Source organism: Rhinoraja longicauda, chromosome 32, assembly GCF_053455715.1.
Source record: "Rhinoraja longicauda isolate Sanriku21f chromosome 32, sRhiLon1.1, whole genome shotgun sequence".
NCBI lineage: Eukaryota > Metazoa > Chordata > Chondrichthyes > Rajiformes > Arhynchobatidae > Rhinoraja > Rhinoraja longicauda.
The window spans coordinates 29,311,182-29,330,199 of record NC_135984.1 but is presented as its reverse complement, the minus strand read 5'-3'; the positions used below and the strand labels follow the sequence as shown (position 1 = coordinate 29,330,199).

General features: G+C 44.8%; 1 protein-coding gene across 1 annotated transcript in view; it reads left to right on the top strand.

The window, feature by feature from the left end:
• barx2 (BARX homeobox 2) overlaps positions 1-19,018 on the top strand; it is a 64,381-nt gene that overhangs the window by 10,559 nt on the left and 34,804 nt on the right. The window contains exon 2 of the mRNA XM_078426722.1: positions 6,727-6,982. Coding sequence (XP_078282848.1) covers positions 6,727-6,982 — 256 coding nt within the window. The remainder of the gene's footprint in view (positions 1-6,726; positions 6,983-19,018) is intronic.

Sequence of the window (19,018 nt, the reverse complement as noted above, 5' to 3'; positions counted from 1 at the left end):
TCCAGAGGGAAGTGCTTCAAAGAGTTTGTCGCCAGGGTGAGAGGGGTCAGAGGTGATCTTGCCCGCTCGCTTCCTGGCCCTTGCAGTGTACAGTTCATCGATGGGGGGAAGGTTGCAGCCAACAACCTTCTCAGCTGATCGAGCTAGACTGGGCCGGCTACGTTTCCTTTCTGTGGAGTTCAGAGTGAGGGATGACCTGACTGAGGGGCAGAATTATGAGAGTCTTGATACTGAACAAGAGAAAACATTTCACAGCAGAGGTATCTAAAACAAGAACGCAGAGGTTTGGGGTTAGGGTGAAATGCTATAGAGGGATCTGAGGAAGAACCTTTGCACTCAGAGGTGTCTGGAATTTGGAATGGACTGCCGGTGTGAATGGTGACGACTGATGCTCCTACAACATTATAAATATATCTGGGTGGACACGAATTGCCAGCGCCGAGACCAAGTGCTGGTAAATGGGATGAAGATAATCTGCTCCTCTTGCATTGAGTGCTGTGGTCTAGGGCCAATGGGGATTTATTTTGGGGAGTAAGGGAATGGAAGAAGAATTAAACAATGACTATACTGTATATCTGCCTTCACAATGATGCACAAAACCTGCCAAGTATATTACAGAACCTAAGGTCTGGTGAGAATGAAAAAAATAAGGGAATAAGGATTAATCAAAACATAGCAGCAGATAAATTGATAGATCTGAATATCTACATTCTAGCATTTTGATGGAGGTGGCTTCACAGATAGTTGATGCTCTGCTTGTCATCTTCCAGAGTTCCAAAGGTTCATGGATTATTCCTGTGTCTAGGAGGGTGGGAAATGTGACCTCATCCTTCAAAAAAGGAGGGAGAGATAAAACAGGAACTGCCAACCTGTTGGTGTAATGTCTGTGGTAGGGAAGCACCAGAATCTACAAGGAAGGACATAATTGTAGATCACCTTTTAAAGAATAACAGAATTATGCTGAGTCAACATGGATTTATGAATGCAGAATCATGTTTGACAAACCTACTGGAGTTCTTTGAGGATGTCACAGTAGAATCAATGCGAACTAATGGATGTGGTGTGTGAGGAATTTTGGATGGTTTTTGATAAGTTCTCATACAGAAGGTTGCTCAATAAGAATAGAACACATGGAATCAGGTAAAATATACTATGATGAGTTAACAGACAAAAAGCAAAGAGTGCACATCAATAGGGATGGCCCCAGTTGTCGGGCTGTGGACGTCCTCATTTTCATTTTCATCCCAAAGATATGCTGTAGATGAATTGGCTACTATAAATTACCATTTAGTGTAAGTAAATGGCAAAAAAAAAAAAGAAAGAAGGGTTGATAGACCTGTGTGGGAGAGAAGAGAGCAATAAGGAGGCAATGGGACTGATAGGTCCCTTGACACTAGCATGGACCTGATGGGCCGGTCTGTCTCCTTCTGTGTCACTATAATAGAAGAAAAAGCAGCCTGCTCGATTGGCAACTTTGCCCAAGACCCTAAACCTTCCCTCCCTCATACACTCTGTTGCCAACTTTCGCTGGCCTCTCCTGAGTCAGACCATATTCTCCTCACCTGGTGCACACATCTGACCTGAAACATCACCTATTCCTTTTCTGCAGAGATGCTGCCTATTACTTCAGCTTTTTGTGTCTATCTTCGGTGTAAACCAACATCTGCAGTTCCTTCCTGCACACATCTGACTGTCTCGTGAAGAAATGCCCGAGGCTATAATAAACAATGAGACAACAAAACATTCAGAAAATATCAATGGGATTAGCAAATTCAATGAGGGTTTCCAGAAGGGATAGCATGTCTGAGTAGCTTGCTGGAGCTTTTAGGTCGTAACGGGCAGAATAGATGAGAGAAAATCAATGTATATTGTGTACTCCATTTTTCAAAAAGTTTCTGATAAAAGGTTAAAATGGAAAGTTTCAATAAATTATATTGAGGGTGGGGGGGGGGGGGGGGTTCAATGCCATGGATTGAAAAGTGGCTAGAATTGTCTGAAGAAGGGTCTCGACTAAAACATGACTCATTCCTTCTCTCCAGAAGCCTGTCCCGCTGCGTTACTCCAGCTTTTTGTGTCTATCTTCTGTTTAAACCAGCATCTCCAGTTCCTTCCTACACATTGTAAAGTGGCTCAGATCAGTTTAATGTCATATACACAAGGGTACAATGAAATCCCTTGTTCGCATGAAGATCACAGAGTAAACAGTACACATGATAAATACAATTGATGACACAATTAAGAAATATAAAGCAGTGCAAAAAAATTCTACGATAAAATAATGGAATAACCAATTGATAGAATTCAGAGGCAACATCTCCGTGAATGGGAAGTGGATTGACTATAGAAGGTGGAGGTCATGTTGGTGAAACCGCATTTAGAGTATTGTGTTCAGTTCTGGCCACCATGTTTGACAAATCTACCGGAGTTCTTTGAGGATGTCACAGTAGACTCAATGAGAAATAATGGATGTGGTGTGTGAGGATTTTTTGAAGGTTTTTGATAAGTTCTCGTACAGGAGGTTGCTCAATAAGAATAAAACACATGGAATCAGGTAAAATATACGATGATGAGTTAATAGACAAAAAGCGAAGTGTGCGCATCCACAGGGATGGCCCCAGTTGTCGGGCTGTGACTCATTGGGTACCACAGGAGCTGAAACGGGGATCAGCTCTTCACAATTACTGTCAACTGTCCGGTTGAGGAGTTTAAATATTTAACGAGGCATGCAGAACTGGGTTAAATCAAAGATAGACACAAAATGCTGGAGTAACAGGCAGCATCTCTGGAGAGAAGGTATGGGTGACGTTTCAGGTCGAGACCCTTCATCAGACTGATCAATAACGAGGCATATTGTGAGTTTAGAGGAGGATGTGGTGGATTCTAGGGAACATAGACAAACTGAAAGGTTGACAAGACAGCAGATGGAATATAAGGTGGGAAAATTTGATGTTGTCCATTCTTGGTGAACGTAACAGAAATTAGAGCATGAGTGGTGAAAGATCTGGTGCTGCGGATGTTCATTGGGACCAGGGAGAGCTTATACACAAGTCACTGATTGCAGGTGCAACAGGCAATAATGAAGGCATTTGCTTTCGCGACTTCATAACCAGAGGCCAAGGAATTCCTTCGCAACCAAGGAATCTAATAGTACCTTGGTGACTCCACTATTTCATACAGTTTTAGTCTCCTAACCTAAATAGACTTGCGCTGTCTAGAGTGTAAAAGAATGAAGGGAAATTTCATTGAAACTTATAAAACCATTAAAGAGTTTGGCAGGAGCATGAAGAGTGTTTTCCCTCAATGAATGAGAAATCAAGAAAGATACCTAAAATAACAAAATATAAGAACTTAGAGACTGAACAGTCTGAAGAAGGGTCTTGACCCAAGATGTTACCCATTCCTTCTCTCCTGAGATGCTGTCTGACCCGCTGAGTTACTCCAGCATTTTGTGTCTACCTTTGATTTGAACCAGCATCTGCACTTATTTTCCTACACAGAGTAAACAGTATACATGATAAATAGAGTTGATGACACAATTAATAAATACACTACCTTAGTAGTGCAAAAAAAATCTACAGTACGATAATAAAACCATTTGATAGAATTCAGAGTCGGCGTACATGGCAACTCATCCATGAATGGGATGTGGATTGAGTATAGAAGTTGGCAGGTCATGTTGCAGTTGTATAAGACGTTGGTGAGACCGCATTTAGAGTATTGTGTTCAGTTCTGGGCACCATGTTACAGGAAAGATATTGTCAAGCTTGAAAGGGGTCAGAGAATATTTATGAGGATGCTGCCAGGACTAGAGGGTGTGAGCGATAGCAAGAGGTTGAGTAGGCTGGGTCTCTATTCCTTTGAGCGCTGGATCTTATAGAGGTGTATAAAATCATGAGAGGAATAAATTGGGCAGATGCATAGAGTCTCTTGCCCAGAGTGGGGGAATCAAGGACCAAGGTGAAGGGGAAAAGATTTAATAGGATTCTAAGAGGTAACTTTTTCACACAAAGGTTGATGGGTGTATGAAACAAGCTGCCAGAGGAGGTAGTTGAGGCTGGGACTATCCTAACATTTAAGAAACAGTTAGACAGGTACATGGATAGGATAGGTTTGGAGGGATATGGACTAAACGCATGCAGATGGGAGTAATGTAGCTGGGACATGTTGGCTGGTGTGGGCAGGTTAGGTCCAAGGGCCTGATTCCACAATGTATCACTCTATGACTCTAAGAGATGATTGGTTCAAGAGTCAGGTAGCAGTGGGGAAAAGCTATTCTTTAAGTCCGGACATCCTGACTTTCAAGCCTCTGTATCTTCTCCCAGAAGGTGGAAAAGGGAATGAGCAGGTCTGGATGGAAGGAAGTGAGGAGCCTTTGATGGACTGGGCTGTGTTCACCACTCTGCATGTTCAGGACAGGAAACAGAGAATGGAAATATTTGGGTCTTTATTGGGATAGCCAACAGTATGTAGTGGTGTTCTGAGAGATCAATGCTTGGACCTCAGCTGCTCATACCAGTGGGATTGTGAATGGTGAGGAGGATGCAAAGAGGTTTCAAGGTGATTTAGATAGATTGACTGAGTGGGAAAATGTTTGGCTCAGTGCAGATATGTGAGCAGTGATCCCCTGGAAAGTGTTGATGAATAAAGAAAATGCTTCCCCTCAAGGGCAAAGCTGGAGTCAAGAGCAGAGTTTAAGGACAAGGAGTTGTGTATTTAACACAACAACAAGGGATGTTACTTCTCAGAGGATAGCGAATCTTTCAGATTATGTATCCAGAGAACTGCAGTTTGAAGAAGTGTTTCGACCCGAAATGTCACCCTTTCCTTCTCTTCAGAGATGTTGCCTGTCCCGCTGAGTTACTGCAGCTTTTTGTGTGTGACTGCAGAGACAGTCATTGATTATTTAAGGCCAAGATGGACAGAGTTTGTCTCATTGACCTTTCACCGTCCGGCACGGCCTGGAAAAGGCCGCGGGATTTTCTCCGCCCGGCGGGGGCTTCAATGTCGAGAGCCCCGACCGCCCCGACGTGCAGAGGCAGCGTCTTTGCCCACCCTGAATTGCGGGGCTTGGGTCGGCCCGCTGCGGACCTTTCACCATCCGGCGCGGCCTGGAACGTGGCAACTACAACAGCCTGATCGCGGGAGAAGATGGCAGGAGAAGAGAAAATACATTCTGGCCTTCCATCACAGTGAGGAGGGGACTGGAGGAGACTCACTGTGATGGATGTTTCTTTTTTTGTTTTATGTTGTTTTGTGGTTGTGTGTGTAATTGCTTATTTTATTGCTCTTATTGTTGGACTGTGGGTGATGAAATCTCGTCCAAAAGAATTATTTTTTTTGGATGACAATAAAGGTAATTCTGATTCTGATTCTGATTGGGAGCAAAATGGAGATAAGACCAAAGGACAGCTTCAAACCTACTCAACAGATGAGCGGGGTTGATGGTCTATTTCTGCTCCTCTGTGTAACATTCCTACATTCTCCCTCTCTCTGCTACTAACTCCATTATCATTATTTGACTATTTGACTATTGGGAAGTCAAATCAGGGCAGTCAACAATGGGGCATCCAGAGTGTTGTTGGGCAGAATGATCTAAGAGTATGTCCTTAGTTCCATAAAAAGGCACCACGGGCCAATAGGATAGTGAAGAAAGCTTTTGGCATGTCGGGTAAATGGAACAAACTGCCAGATGAAGTAGTTGAAGCAAGGAACAATAACAACATGTAAAAGACATTTGAACAGGCACACAGACAGGAATGGATTTGAAGGATATGGGCCAGGCACAGGCAAATGGGACTAGCTGAGATGGGATATCATGGTCGGCATGGATGAGTTAAGCCACACGACCTGTTTCTGTGCTCTATGATTATGACTCGACTTCACTGGCCTTAAACATTGAAATGTGTTTAATGATGTATAAATAATGCAAATTTGTTTTGTGGGATATTGCAGGGCATAGTTTTTGAGCAGAGGTTTAAGCAAAATCTAACCAATGTTCCAGACCAGCAAAGTTGTGACCTCATTTAACGATATGTTTCAGAAAGCTGCAGCCTATAATAGTCATGCTCCCACAATGGCAGACTGCACTCCTGCAGTATTTGGGTCAGAATTGTTTCTTAGTTTAGTTTGGAGATACAGCATGGAAACAGGCCCTGCTGTCCACCATGTCCACGCCACACAGCGATCTCCCATACACTAGTTTTATCCTACACACTAGGGACAATTTACAGAAGCCAATTGATCTACAAACCTGCACGCCTTTGGGATGTGGGAGGAATCCAGAGCACCTGGAGGAAACCCACATGGTCACAGGGAGAACATCCACACAGACAGCACCCCCAGTCAGGATCAAACCCGGGTCTCTGGTGCTGTGAGGCAGCAACTCCACCGCAGCACCACTGTGCTGCCCTGAAGAAGGTGTTGTTGGAAAAGTGAATACCAGGAATTTATACTCAATGTATAAATTCTGTGTCTGTAGTCTCTGGTTAATGTTAGCCCCCATGTGTCTCAGCAGGGTCTGTGTGCCTGTAGTCGCTGGTTAATGTTAGCCCCCATGTGTTTCTGCAGGGTCTGTGTGCCTGTAGTCTCTGGTTAATATTAGCCCCCATGTGTTTCTGCAGGGTCTGTGTGCCTGTAGTCTCTGGTTAATGTTAGCCCCTATGTGTTTCTGCAGGGTCTGTGTGCCTGTAGTCTCTAGTTAATGTTAACCCCCATGTTTTTCTGCAGGGTCGGTATTGAGCTCATACCCATCGTTGGCTTTGACACAACTGTCTCCAGTTCCCACTACAAGGATTCCACAGTTTCTGTCCTCCAGTACTACTGGCTCATCAGCTATGGAGAGTATCAGCAGCGAGTGCAACAACGACCGGGCTGCCCCTCGGTTTAAGAAGCCCCGGAGATGCCGCACCATTTTCACCGAACTGCAGCTCATGGGTCTGGAGAAGAAATTCCAGAAACAGAAATACCTCTCGACTCCGGACAGGTGAGTGATTGGACAGGAGGGCTGTGTGGCAGGAGCAGGACCACAGCGGGCTGGGCCTCCAGCAGAGTGTCGGCCACCAACAGTGGGGTGAGAGAGTTGGTATCAGGCATGGGAGATGTGTTGGAGGATGTTCATGAGGGGTGGGTAGGGTGGTGTCCAGCTGGGAGGGAGGCAAGTGGCGATCTACTGGGAGGGAGGCTGGTGTCTGACAAGTGGCCTTTGAGGAGATGAGCAAGAAGACTGATGAGGACAGTGTAGCGGACATTGTCCACATGGACCTTAGCAATGTCTTTGCCAAGGTTCCACATTGTAGGCTGGTTTGGATGGTTAGATCACATGGGATTCAGGGTGATCTAGCCAATAGGTTAATGATTTGGATAATGATGACATGGTTAGTAAGTTTGCGGATGACACGAAAATATGTGATGAAGTGGACAAGGATATTTAACATCATAATGGGATCTTGATCAACTGATTCAATGAACAGCAGATGGAGTTTAATTCAGATAAAGGTTTGGTGTTGCATTTGGGTAAGACTTACACAGTAAATGGTAGGGCCCTTGGGAGCATTGTAGAACCCAACATTGTACCCCAACATGAGGGGTAACTTCTTTACTCAGAGGGTGGTGGCTGTATGGAATGGGCTTCCGGTGGAAGTGGTGGAGGCAGGCTCGATTTTATTATTTAAGAGTAAATTGGATAGGTATATGGATAAGAGGGGATTAGAGGGTTATGGTCTGAGTGCAGGTAGATGAGACTAGGTCAGGGAGAATGGTCGGCGTGGACTGGTAGGGCCGAACGGGCCTGTTTCCGTGCTGTAGTTGTTATATGTTATATGTTATAAACAGAAAGACCTAGAGGTGTAGGTACAGAGTTCCATCATAGAAGCAAAAAGGTAAACAGGGTAGTAAAGAAGGCCATTGGCACACTTGCCTTCATTGGTCAGGGCACTGAGTACATAAATGGGGATGTCAAGTTCCAGTTGTACAAGATGTTGATGAAGGCTACATTTGGAGTGCTGTGTATAGTTCAGGTCACCCTGCTACAAGAAGGAGGTCATGGAACTCACTACCCCAAAACGTTAGAGACTGCTCCACACTCACCACATTCAGTCTCACCTGTTCAGTACTGCCTTCAACCACTGAAGGTCACCTCACCTTCTGTCTCCTTTCTCTGTTCGTTTATTTATTTACTTATTTATCTATTTATTCATTTCCCTATGTTCTCTAAATCTCTGTAAAGCGTCTTTGAGTATATGAAAAGCGCTATGTAAATAAAATACATTATTATTATTATTAAATTGGAAAAGATGCAAAAAGGTTTAACAAAGATGTCCACACGGAAGATAAACATCATACAAAGCTGGAGTAACTCAGCGGCTCAGGCAGCGTCTCTGGACAAAAGGAATAGGCCACGTTTCGGGTCGAGACCCTTCTTCAGCATGAGAGTCAGGGGAGAGTGAACTGAGAGATATGAAAAAGTAAAAGAACAAATAAATGAAAGATATGTAAAGATATATCAAAGCCTGTTATGATGTATCTGGACTTTTAAAAGGCCTCTGACAAGGTCCCACACAAGAGATTAATGTGCAAAATTAGAACACATGGTATTGAGGATAGGGTATTGAATTGGATAGAGAACTGGTTGGCAGACAGGAAGCAAAGAGTAGGAATTAACGGGTCCTTTTCAGAATGACAGGCAGAGACTAGTGGAGTGCCCCAGTTATTTACAATATATATTAACGATTTAGACGAGGGAATTAAATGTAACATCTCTAGGTTTGCGGATGACACAAAGCTAGGTGGCAGTGTGATCTGCGAGGAGGATGCTGTGAGGCTGCAAGGTGACTTGGATAGGTTGGGTGAGTGGGCAGAAGCATGGTGATGCAGAAGATGCAGTATAATGTGGATAAATGTGAGGTTATCCACTGGTGGCAAGAACAGGAAGGCAGATTATTATCTGAATGGTGTCAGATTAGGAGAAGGGGAGGTGCCACGAGACCTGGGTGTACTTGTATATCAGTTACTGAAAGTAAGCATGCAGGTAGCACAGGCACTGAAGAAAGCAAATGGCATGTTGGCCTTCATTGCGAGAGGATTTGAGTTTAGGAGCAATGAGGTCCTACTACAGTTGTACAGGGCCCTGGTGAGACCGCACCTGGAGTATTGTGTGCAATTTTGGTCTCCTAATTTAAGGAAGGACATTAATGCTATTGAGGGAGTGCAGCGTAGGTTCACCCGATTAATTCCCGGGACGGCGGGACTGACATATGATGAAAGAATGGGTCGACTGGGCTTGTATTCGCTGGAATTTAGAAGGATGAGAGGGGATCTTAAAGAAACATATAAAATTCTTAAGGGATTGGACACACTAGATGCAAGAAAAATGCTCCTGATGTTGGGGGATTCCAGAACCAGGGGTCACAGTTTAAGAATAAGTGGTAGGCCATTTAGGACTGAGATAAGGAAAAGCTTTTTCACCCAGGAAGTTGTGAATCTGTGGAATTCTCTGCCACAGAAAGCAGTGGAGGCCAATTCACTGGATGTTTTCAAGAGAGAGTTAGATTTAGCTCTTAGGGCTAAGGGAATCAAGGGATATGGGGAAAAGCCAGAACGGGGTACTGATTTTGGATGATCAGCCATGATCATATTGAATGGCGGTGCTGGTTCGATGGGCCGAATGGCCTACTCCTGCACATATTTTCTATGTTTCTATGAAAAAAGACCCAGTCTATCCAGCCTCTCCTTATAACTCAAACCTTCCAGCCTGGTAACATCTTAATAAAGAAAGGAACTGCAGATACTGATTTTGCACCAAAATAGACGCAAAAAGCTGGGACTACTCATTGGGCCAGCCGGCAGCTCTGGAGAAAAGGAATAGATGATGATTCGGGTTGAGACCCTTCTTCAGACTGAGAGTTAGGGGAGACGAAACCGAGAGATATGAAAGGGTACATAGAACAAATTAATGACAGATATGCAAAATGGGAGTTGCGCAGAGAACGGTCTCTGCGGAAAGCTGAAAGGGGTGGAGATGCGAAGATGTGACTAGTAGGATCTTGTTGGAGGTGGCAAAAAAGGTCGGAGGATTATGTGCTAAATGCAACAGCTAATGAGATGAAAAGTGAGGACTCGGGGGGAGGGGGAGCAAGGGCGGGTACCAAGGAGACATGAGTGATGGATTCATCTATCGTAGAAGAGGGGAACTCAGATGTTGTGGTATGAAACTTGGGCGCAGGTAGTAGACAGTGGAATTGGGAGTAGGGGAGAGTCTTTGCAGGAAGCAGGGTGGGAAGAAGTGTAGTCAAGATACAGTAGTTGTGGGAGTCAGTGGGTTTATAATAGACGTCAGTCAATAGTTTATCTCCTATGATGGAGACCATGAGATCAAGAGAGGTGTCAGAGATGGTCCAAGTGAATTTGAGTGCAGGATGGAAACTGGTGACGTTAAAGAAGTCCATGAGTTCTGCATGGGTACAGGAGGTAGCCATCTGTGCCCAAGCTGAGGTATTCCATATTCATGCATGAGTTCTGCATGGGTACAGGAGTCCATGAGTTCTGCATGGGTACAGGAGGTAGCCATCTGTGCCCAAGCTGAGGTATTCCATACCAGAACATCTGAGATGTCCTCATTCTTTAGGTAACGGGGGTTCCCCTCTCCCATCATAGATGAGGTCATCACTCATGTTTCCTTGGTACCCCGCAGTGCCGCCCTTCATCCCCCTCCCCCGAGTCACAACAAAGACAGAGACCCCCTATTCCTTACCTTTCACCACATCAGCCATTGCATACAACACGTAATCCTCTGAAATTTTTGGAACCTCCAATGGGTTCCCACCACTAACCACATCTTCCCATCTCCACCCCGTTTTGCTTTCCGCAGAGACCGTTCCCTCCGCAACTCCCTGGTTAACTCATCCCTTCCCACCCACATCACCCACTCCCCAGGTACCTTTCCCAGCAACCGCATAAGATGCAACACCTGTTCCTCCTCCCTCGACTGTCCAGGGGCCCACCACCCTTTCAGGTTAGGCAGAGGTTCACTTGCACCTCCTCCAACCTCATCTACTTGTTCAAGATGTGAACTCTTATACATCGGCGAGACCAAACATAGACTGGGTGATCGTTTCGCTGAACACGTCCACTCAGCCTTTGTGAACCTACCTGATCTCCCGGTTGCTAAACACTTTAATTCTCCTTCACATTCCCACACAGACCTTTCTGTCCTTAGTCTCCTCCATTGTCAGAGTGAGGCTAAATGTAAATTGTTGGAACAGCGTCTCATATTTCGCTTGGGCAGTTTACAGCCCAGTGGTATGAATATTGATTTCTATCACATCAGGTAGCCCGGCATTCCCTCTCTCTCTATCCCTCCCCCACCCAAGTTGCACTAGCTTCTCGTTTTTTCCCAACAAACAGCTAACAATGGCCTATTTCCTTTATCATTGTTACTTTTTTGCATATCTTTCATTCATTGTTTTTTATCTCCCTACATCACCGTCTACATCTCTCGTTTCCCTTTCCCATGACTTTCAGTCTGAAGAAGGGTCTCGACCTGAAACGTCACCCATTCCTTCTCTCCAGAGATGTCGCCTGACCTGCTGAGTTACTCCAGCTTTTTGTGCCTATCTTTAGTTTAATTTAGTTTAATTTAGTTTAGTTTAGTTTATTGTCACCTTTACCGAGGTACAGAGAAAAGCTTTTGTTATGTGCGTTCCAGCCAGCGGAAAGACAATACATGATTACAGTTAGGCTATCTACAGTGTATAGATACAGTACATGATAAGGGAATAACGTTTCGAGCAAGGTAAAGCCAGCAAAGAACAATCAAGGATAGTCCGAGGTCACCGATGAGGTAGATAGTAGTTCAGTACTACTCTCTGGTTGTGGGAGGATGGTTCAGTTGCCTCATAACAGCTGGGAAGAAACTGTCCCTGAATCTGGAGGTATGGGTTTTCACACTTCTATACATTTTTCCTGATGGGAGAGGGGAGAAGAGGGAGTGGCCAGGGTGTGACATCCTTGATTATGCTGCTGGCCTTGCCAAGGCAGCGTGAGATATAAATGGAGTAAATTGAAGGGAGGTTGGTTTGTGTGATTGTCTAGGCTGCGTCCACAATTCGCTGTAATTTCTTGTGATCTTGGATGAAGCTATTCCTAAACCAATGTGATGCATCCCGATAAAATGCTTTCTATGGTGCACCTGTAGAGGTTGGTTAGAGTTGTTGGGGGCATGCTGAACGTTCTAAGCCTTCTAAGGAAGTAGAGGCGTTGGTGTGCGTTCTTGGTCGTTGCTTCAATATGGGTGGTCCAGGAGAAGTTGTTGGTGATATTGACTCCTAGGAATTTGAAGTCTTCATCCATCGATACAAACTGGGGTATGTGTACCATTACTTTTCCTGAGGTCGATCACTATTTCCTTTGACTTGTGACATTGAGAGAAAGGTTGCTGTCACCAGGACACGAGGTTCTCGATCTCCTTCCTGTGCTCCTTCTCATCATTATTTGATATCCGGCCATTAATTGTGCTGCCGTCTGGGATTTGAAAATTGAAGTGGAACATGCCATTGGCTTTCTTCACTGCCTGCTTATACCTGCATGCTTACTTTCAGTGACTGATGTACAAGCACATCCAGGTCTTGTTGCACCTCTCCATCTCCTAATCTGACACCATTCAAATAATAATCTGAGGACGGCTCCTGTTCTTGCCACCAAAGTGGATGACCTCACATTTATCCACATTATATCTGCCATGTTTCTGCCACTCACCCAACCTATCCAAGTCAACCTGCAGCCTCAGAGCATCCTCCTCGCAGCTCACACTACCACCCAGCTTTGTGTCATCCGCAAACTTGGAGCTATTACATTTAATTCCTTTATCTAAATCGTTAATATATATTGTAAACAACTGGGGTCCCAGCACCGAGCCTTGCAGCACTCCACTAGTCACTGCCTACCATTCTGAAAAGGACCCATTAATTCCTACCCTTTTACTTCCTGTCTGTTCTTTATCCATGTCAATACCCTACCCTCAATACCAATTTTGCACACTAATTTTGCACACTGATCTCTTGTGTGGGACCTTGTCAAAGGCTTTTTGAAAGTCCAGATACACCACATCCACTGGCTCGCCCTTATCCATTCTACTTATTACATCCTCAAAGGACAACAGAAGGTAACAACACGGGCAATATGGGCTGAAAAGATGAAGTACGAGGGGAAGCTGGCCAAGAATATAAAGAAGGACAGTAAAAGCTTCTTTAGATATGTTAAGAGAAAAAGATTAGCAAAGACAAATGTGGGTCCCTTGAAGGCAGACACGGGTGAAATTATTATGGGTAACAAGGAAATGGCAGAAGAGTTGAACAAATACTTTGGATCTGTGTTCACTAAGGAAGACCCAAACAATCTCCCAGATGTACTAGAGAACAGAGGATCTAGGGGGATAGAGGAACTGAAAGAAATTTGCATTAGGTGAGAAATAGTATTGGGTAGACTGATAGACTTGATAAATCCCCAGGGCCTGATAGTCTGCATCCCAGGGTACTCAGGGAGGTGGCTCCAGAAATAGTGGATGCATTGGTGATCATTTTCCAATGTTCAATAGATTCAGGGTCAGTTCCTGTGGATTGGAGGATAGCTAATGTTGTCCCACTTTTCAAGAAAGGAGCGAGAGAGAAAACGGGGAATTACAGACCAGTTAGCCTGACATCAGTGGTGGGGAAGATGCTGGAGTCAATTGTTAAAGAGGTAATAACAGTGCATTTGGATAGCAGTAAAAGGATAAGTCCAAGTCAGTATGGATTTATGAAAGGGAAATTATGCTTGACTAATCTTTTGGAATTTTTTGAGGATATGACAAGTAAAATGGATGAAGGGGAGCCAGTGGATGTAGTGTATCTAGACATTCAGAAAGACTTTGATGAGGTCCCACACGGGAGATTGGTGAGCAAAATTAGAGCACATGGTATTGGGGGTAGAGTGTTGATATGGATAGAGAATTGGTTGGCAGATAGGAAGCAAAGAGTAGTAAACGGGTCCTTTTCAGAATGGCAGGCAGTGGTGAGTGGAGTGCCGCAAGGCTCGGTGTTGGGGCCGCAACTGTTTACCATATATATTAATGATTTGGATGAAGGAATAAGAAGTAACACTAGCAAGTTTGCAGATGACACAAAGCTGGGTGGCAGTGTGAACTGCGAAGAGGATGTTAGGAGGTTGCAGGGTGATCTGGACAGGTTGAGTGAGTGGGCAGATGCATGGCAGGTGCAGTATAATGTAGATAAATGTGAGGTTATCCACTTTGGCGGCAAAAACAAGGAGGCAGATTATTATCTCAATGGTATCAGGTTAGGTAAGGGGGAAGTGCAGCGAGACCTGGGTGTCCTTGTACACCAGTCACTGAAAGTTGGCATGCAGGTACAGCAGGCAGTGAAGAAAGCTAATGGCATGTTGGCCTTCATAACGAGAGGATTTCAGTATAAGAGTAAAGAGGTTCTACAGTTGTATAGGGCCCTGGTAAGCCCACATCTGGAGTATTGTGTACAGTTTTGGTCTCCTAATTTGAGGAAGGACATCCTTGTAATTGAGGCAGTGCAGCATAGGTTCACGAGATTGATCCCTGGGATGGCGGGACTGTCATATGAGGAAAGATTGAAAAGACTAGGCTTGTATTCACTGGAGTTTAGAAGGATGAGAGGAGATCTTATAGAGACATATAAAATTATAAAAGGATTGGACACGCTAGATGCAGGAAAAATGTTCCCAATGTTGGGGGAGTCGAGAACCAGGGGCCACAGTCTTAGAATAAAGGGGAGGCCATTTAAAACTGAGCTGAGAAGGAACTTTTTTACCCAGAGAGTTGTGAATTTCTGGAATTCTCTGCCACAGAGGGCAGTGGAGGCCAAATCATTGGATGAATTTAAGAGAGAGTTAGATAGAGCTCTAGGGCTAGTGGAATCAAGGGATATGGGGAGAAGTTGGGTACAGGTTACTGATTTTGGATGATCAGCCATGATCACAGTCGAAGGGCCGAATGGCCTCCTCCTGCACCTATTTTCTATGTTTCTATCCTCAAAAAATGCAAAACGATTAGTCAAGCATGATTTCCCCTTCATAAATCCATGCTGACTTTGACCGATCCCGTCACTGCTTTCCAAATGCGTTGCTATAACATCATTAATAATCCACTCCATCAACTTCCCCACTACCGATGTCAGGCTCCTTGAGTACTCTGGGATGCAGACCATCAGGCCCTGGGGATTTATCTGCCTTCAGTCCCAACAGTTTACCTAACACCATTTTCGGACTAATGTGGATTCCCTTCAGTTCCTCCCTCCCACTAGATCCTCGGTCCCCTAGTATTTCTGGGAGATTGTTTGTGCAACCAAAGTAATCGTTTAACTGTTCTGCCTTTTCCTTGTTTCCCATTATAAATTCACCTGTCTCTGACTATAAGGGACTTACTGTACATTCGTCTTCACTAATCTTTTCCTTTTCACATGCCTAAAGAAACGATTACAGTCAGGTTTTATATTCCCCGCAAGCTTTCTTTCATGCTCTTTTTTCTCCCTCTTAATTAACCCCTTTGTCCTCCTCTGAGTTCTAAATGTCTCCCTGTCCTCTGCTTCGCCGCTTCTTTTGGCCAATTTATATGCCTCTTCCTTGGATTTAACCCTCTCCTTAACTTCCCTCGACAGCCACAGTTGAGCCGCCTTCCCAGTTTTATTTTTTCGCCAGAGATTAACAATTTTTGGAGTTCAGCCATGCGGTCTTTAAATCTTTGCCATTGCATCTCCACTGTCAACCCTTTAAGTATAATTTGCCGGTCTATCCTAGACAGTTCCCGTCTTATACCTTCAAAGTCTCCTTTATTCAAGTTCAGGACCCTAGCCTCTGAATTAACCATGTCACTCTCCATCCTAATGCAGAATTCCACCATATTATGGTCACTGTTGCCCAAGGGGCCTTGCACAATGAGATCGCTAACTAATCCTTCCTCATTACACAATAACCAGTCCAGGATGGCCTGTCCTCTAGTCGGTTCCTCTACATATTGGTTTATAAACCCATCTCGTATACATTCCAGGAAATCCTCCTCCTCGGCACTGCTACCAATTTGGTTGGCCCAATCTATATGTATCTATATATCATGGGTAGCGCAGCGTAGAGTTGCTGCCTTACAGCAAATGCAGCGCCGGAGACTCGGGTTCGATCCTGACTACGGGCGCCGATCTGTACGGAGCTTGTATGTTCTCCCCGTGACCTGCGTTGGTTTTCTCCGAGATCTTCGGTTTCCTCCCACACTCCAAAGACGTACAGGTATGTAGGTTAATTGGCTGGGCAAATGTAAAAATTATCCCTAGTGGGTGTAGGATAGTGTTAGTGTGCGGGGATCGCTGGGCGGCGCGGACCCGGTGGGCTGAAGGGCCTGTTTCTGCGCTGTATCTCTAAATCTAAATCTAAAAATATATGTAGATTAAAGTCACCCATGGTAACCTCTGTACCCTTGCTACACGCATCCCTAATTTCTTGCTTGATGCTATCCCCAACCTCCCTACTGTTGTTTGGTGGTCTGTACACAACTTCAACAAGCGTTTACTGCTCTTGGCTATTTCGCAGTTCTACCCATACCGATTCTACAGCATCCAAGCTAATGTCTCACCTTGCTATTGCATTAATCTCCTCTTTAACCAGCAATGCCACCCCACCTCCTCTTCCTTTCTGTCTATCCTTCCTGAATAACGAATACGCCTGCATGTTTATCTCACAGCCTTGGTCACCTTGGAGCCATGTCTCCATAATTCCAACTATATCATATTCCTTAACCACTAACTGTGCATTCAATTCATCCACCTTATTATGAATGCTCCTCGCATTCAGGCACAAAGCTTTCAGGTTAGTTTTTCTTATCTCCTTTCTTCCTTTTGCTTCTGTCCTCCTTTTATGGCCCTCTGTCTCCTTTAGTTTAGTTTAGATTAGAGATATATGCAGAAACAGGCCCTTTGGCCCACCGAGTCTGCACCGACCAGCAATTCCCACACATTAACACTACCCGACACACACTAGGGAAAATTTACATTTATACCAAGCCAATTAACCTACAAACCTGTACGTCTTTGGAGTGTGAGAGGAAACCGAAGATCTCGGAGAAAACCCATGCGGTCACAGGGAGAACGTACAAACTCCGTACAGACAGCACCCGTAGTTGGGATTGAACCCGGGTCTCCAGCGCTGTAAGGCAGCAACTCTGCCGCTGCGCCACCCTTTGCCACCGTGCCGCCTTTGCATTGATTCCCGTCCCCCTGCCCTGTTAGTTTAAAGGTGACCTTTGCTACATTCTCTTTCCCGTCAGCTGCACGGATACGAGTCCACGTTGTTGACTCCACCCCCTTACTTTTTTAGTTTAAACCCACCCGTGTAGCACTAGCAAACCTGCCTGTGCATCTTCGATGGAGCGCAGGAGGCTGAGGGTGATCTTTCAAAGGTGAATAAAATCATGAGGGCGAGAGTTAAGGTGCAGAGCTAGTCTTTTTCCCAGGGTAGGGGAGTCTAAAATTACAGAGCATAGGTTTAAGGTGAGATGTGAAAGATTTAAAGGGACCTGAGGGGCAACTCTTTCACACAGACGATAGTGGGTAAACGGAACGAGTTGCCGGAGGAAGCCGCAGAGATGCATAGAATAACAATACTTAAAAGACTCTTGGATGGTACATGTACAGGAAAGGTGGGGATGGATGTGGACCAGGTGCAGGCAAGTGGGGACCTGTTAGGCAATCTGGTGTGCGTGGATGAATGGGCCGAAGGGCCTGTTTCAAGCTGTATAGCTCTATCCCTCTATGACTGTAAGGAGTTGGAGACTGGATGCAGGAGCCAAGCATTGTTTGTGATCCCTGTTGCATCTCAGAGAGTCGCTGCTCAGTATCACAGAGGTCCCTGTGGCAGTGGGCTGTTGCAATGGTGGAAGCCGACTGACTGGGTGATAGGAGTGCGCGGTGCTTGAGGCGTGTGTTTGTTGCCATTGTTTCCATAGTGATGGACATTTGTTAATTCACCTGACATTACAGTTAATCCCAATCTGCAGAAAGGGACATTTTTGTGGTTTTCTCTAATGGAAGTGATACAATGGGACTATTCAGAGCATCCCAGCAAATGCTTTCTCTCATGTGAATGACATATTGAACTTCAGGAAACCCACTCCTAAGGCTTTTGTGAAATCTATGTAAAAGCACGTTCAGATTCCTGAGAGGAACATTAGGCATTTTTTTGAACCCCCCCTTTCCTGTTCTCGTGTATATTCATGTGCAGACGAAGAACAATTTTTTTCAGAAGGGTTGTGTCATAGAGTGATGCAGTGTGGAATCCGGCCCTTTGGCCCAACTTGCCCACACCAGTTGTGCATTGCAATATTGTCACTGGTGATTTAATAGGATGATATACCTTAAAACCATGAGCTCTTCTTTTCTCTTATGGTCATACACACACTGACACATGGATAGATTGTTGCACAGACATTATCAGGCACAGAAGGGTTTGTTACATGTATGTACCAATGTTTACAGAGAACATTGGCATACACACAAAGGCACATGGACAGCAAGGTTCATTCATGGAGATAAGACTATACATGCCAAGATAGAGGAATAGATTGATTGTAATCATGTACTGTCTTTCTGCTGACTGGTTACCACCCAATAAAAGCTTTTCACTGTACCTCGGTACAGGTGACAATTAACGAAACTAAATGGTGGCATGCTTAAACTGGGAACTAATTCACAGACTATTCAAGCAACATACTGATACAGTGATAGGTACAGAACAAAGGCCCCATTCTCCTCCATCATGATCACTGAGTATGTCCCATCTCAGCAGCAAGACAGAAGCACCACAGTCGGTGACATAGTTGGTTCAAGATTCCCATCACCTTCTGAGGGGCAATAAATGCAGCAATTCCTGGAAAATCTTCACGGTTCAGTGATGACTGGTAAGAAATGTACCTTCTCTTATATTACCATCACCAGATTCCCCCACCATCATCACC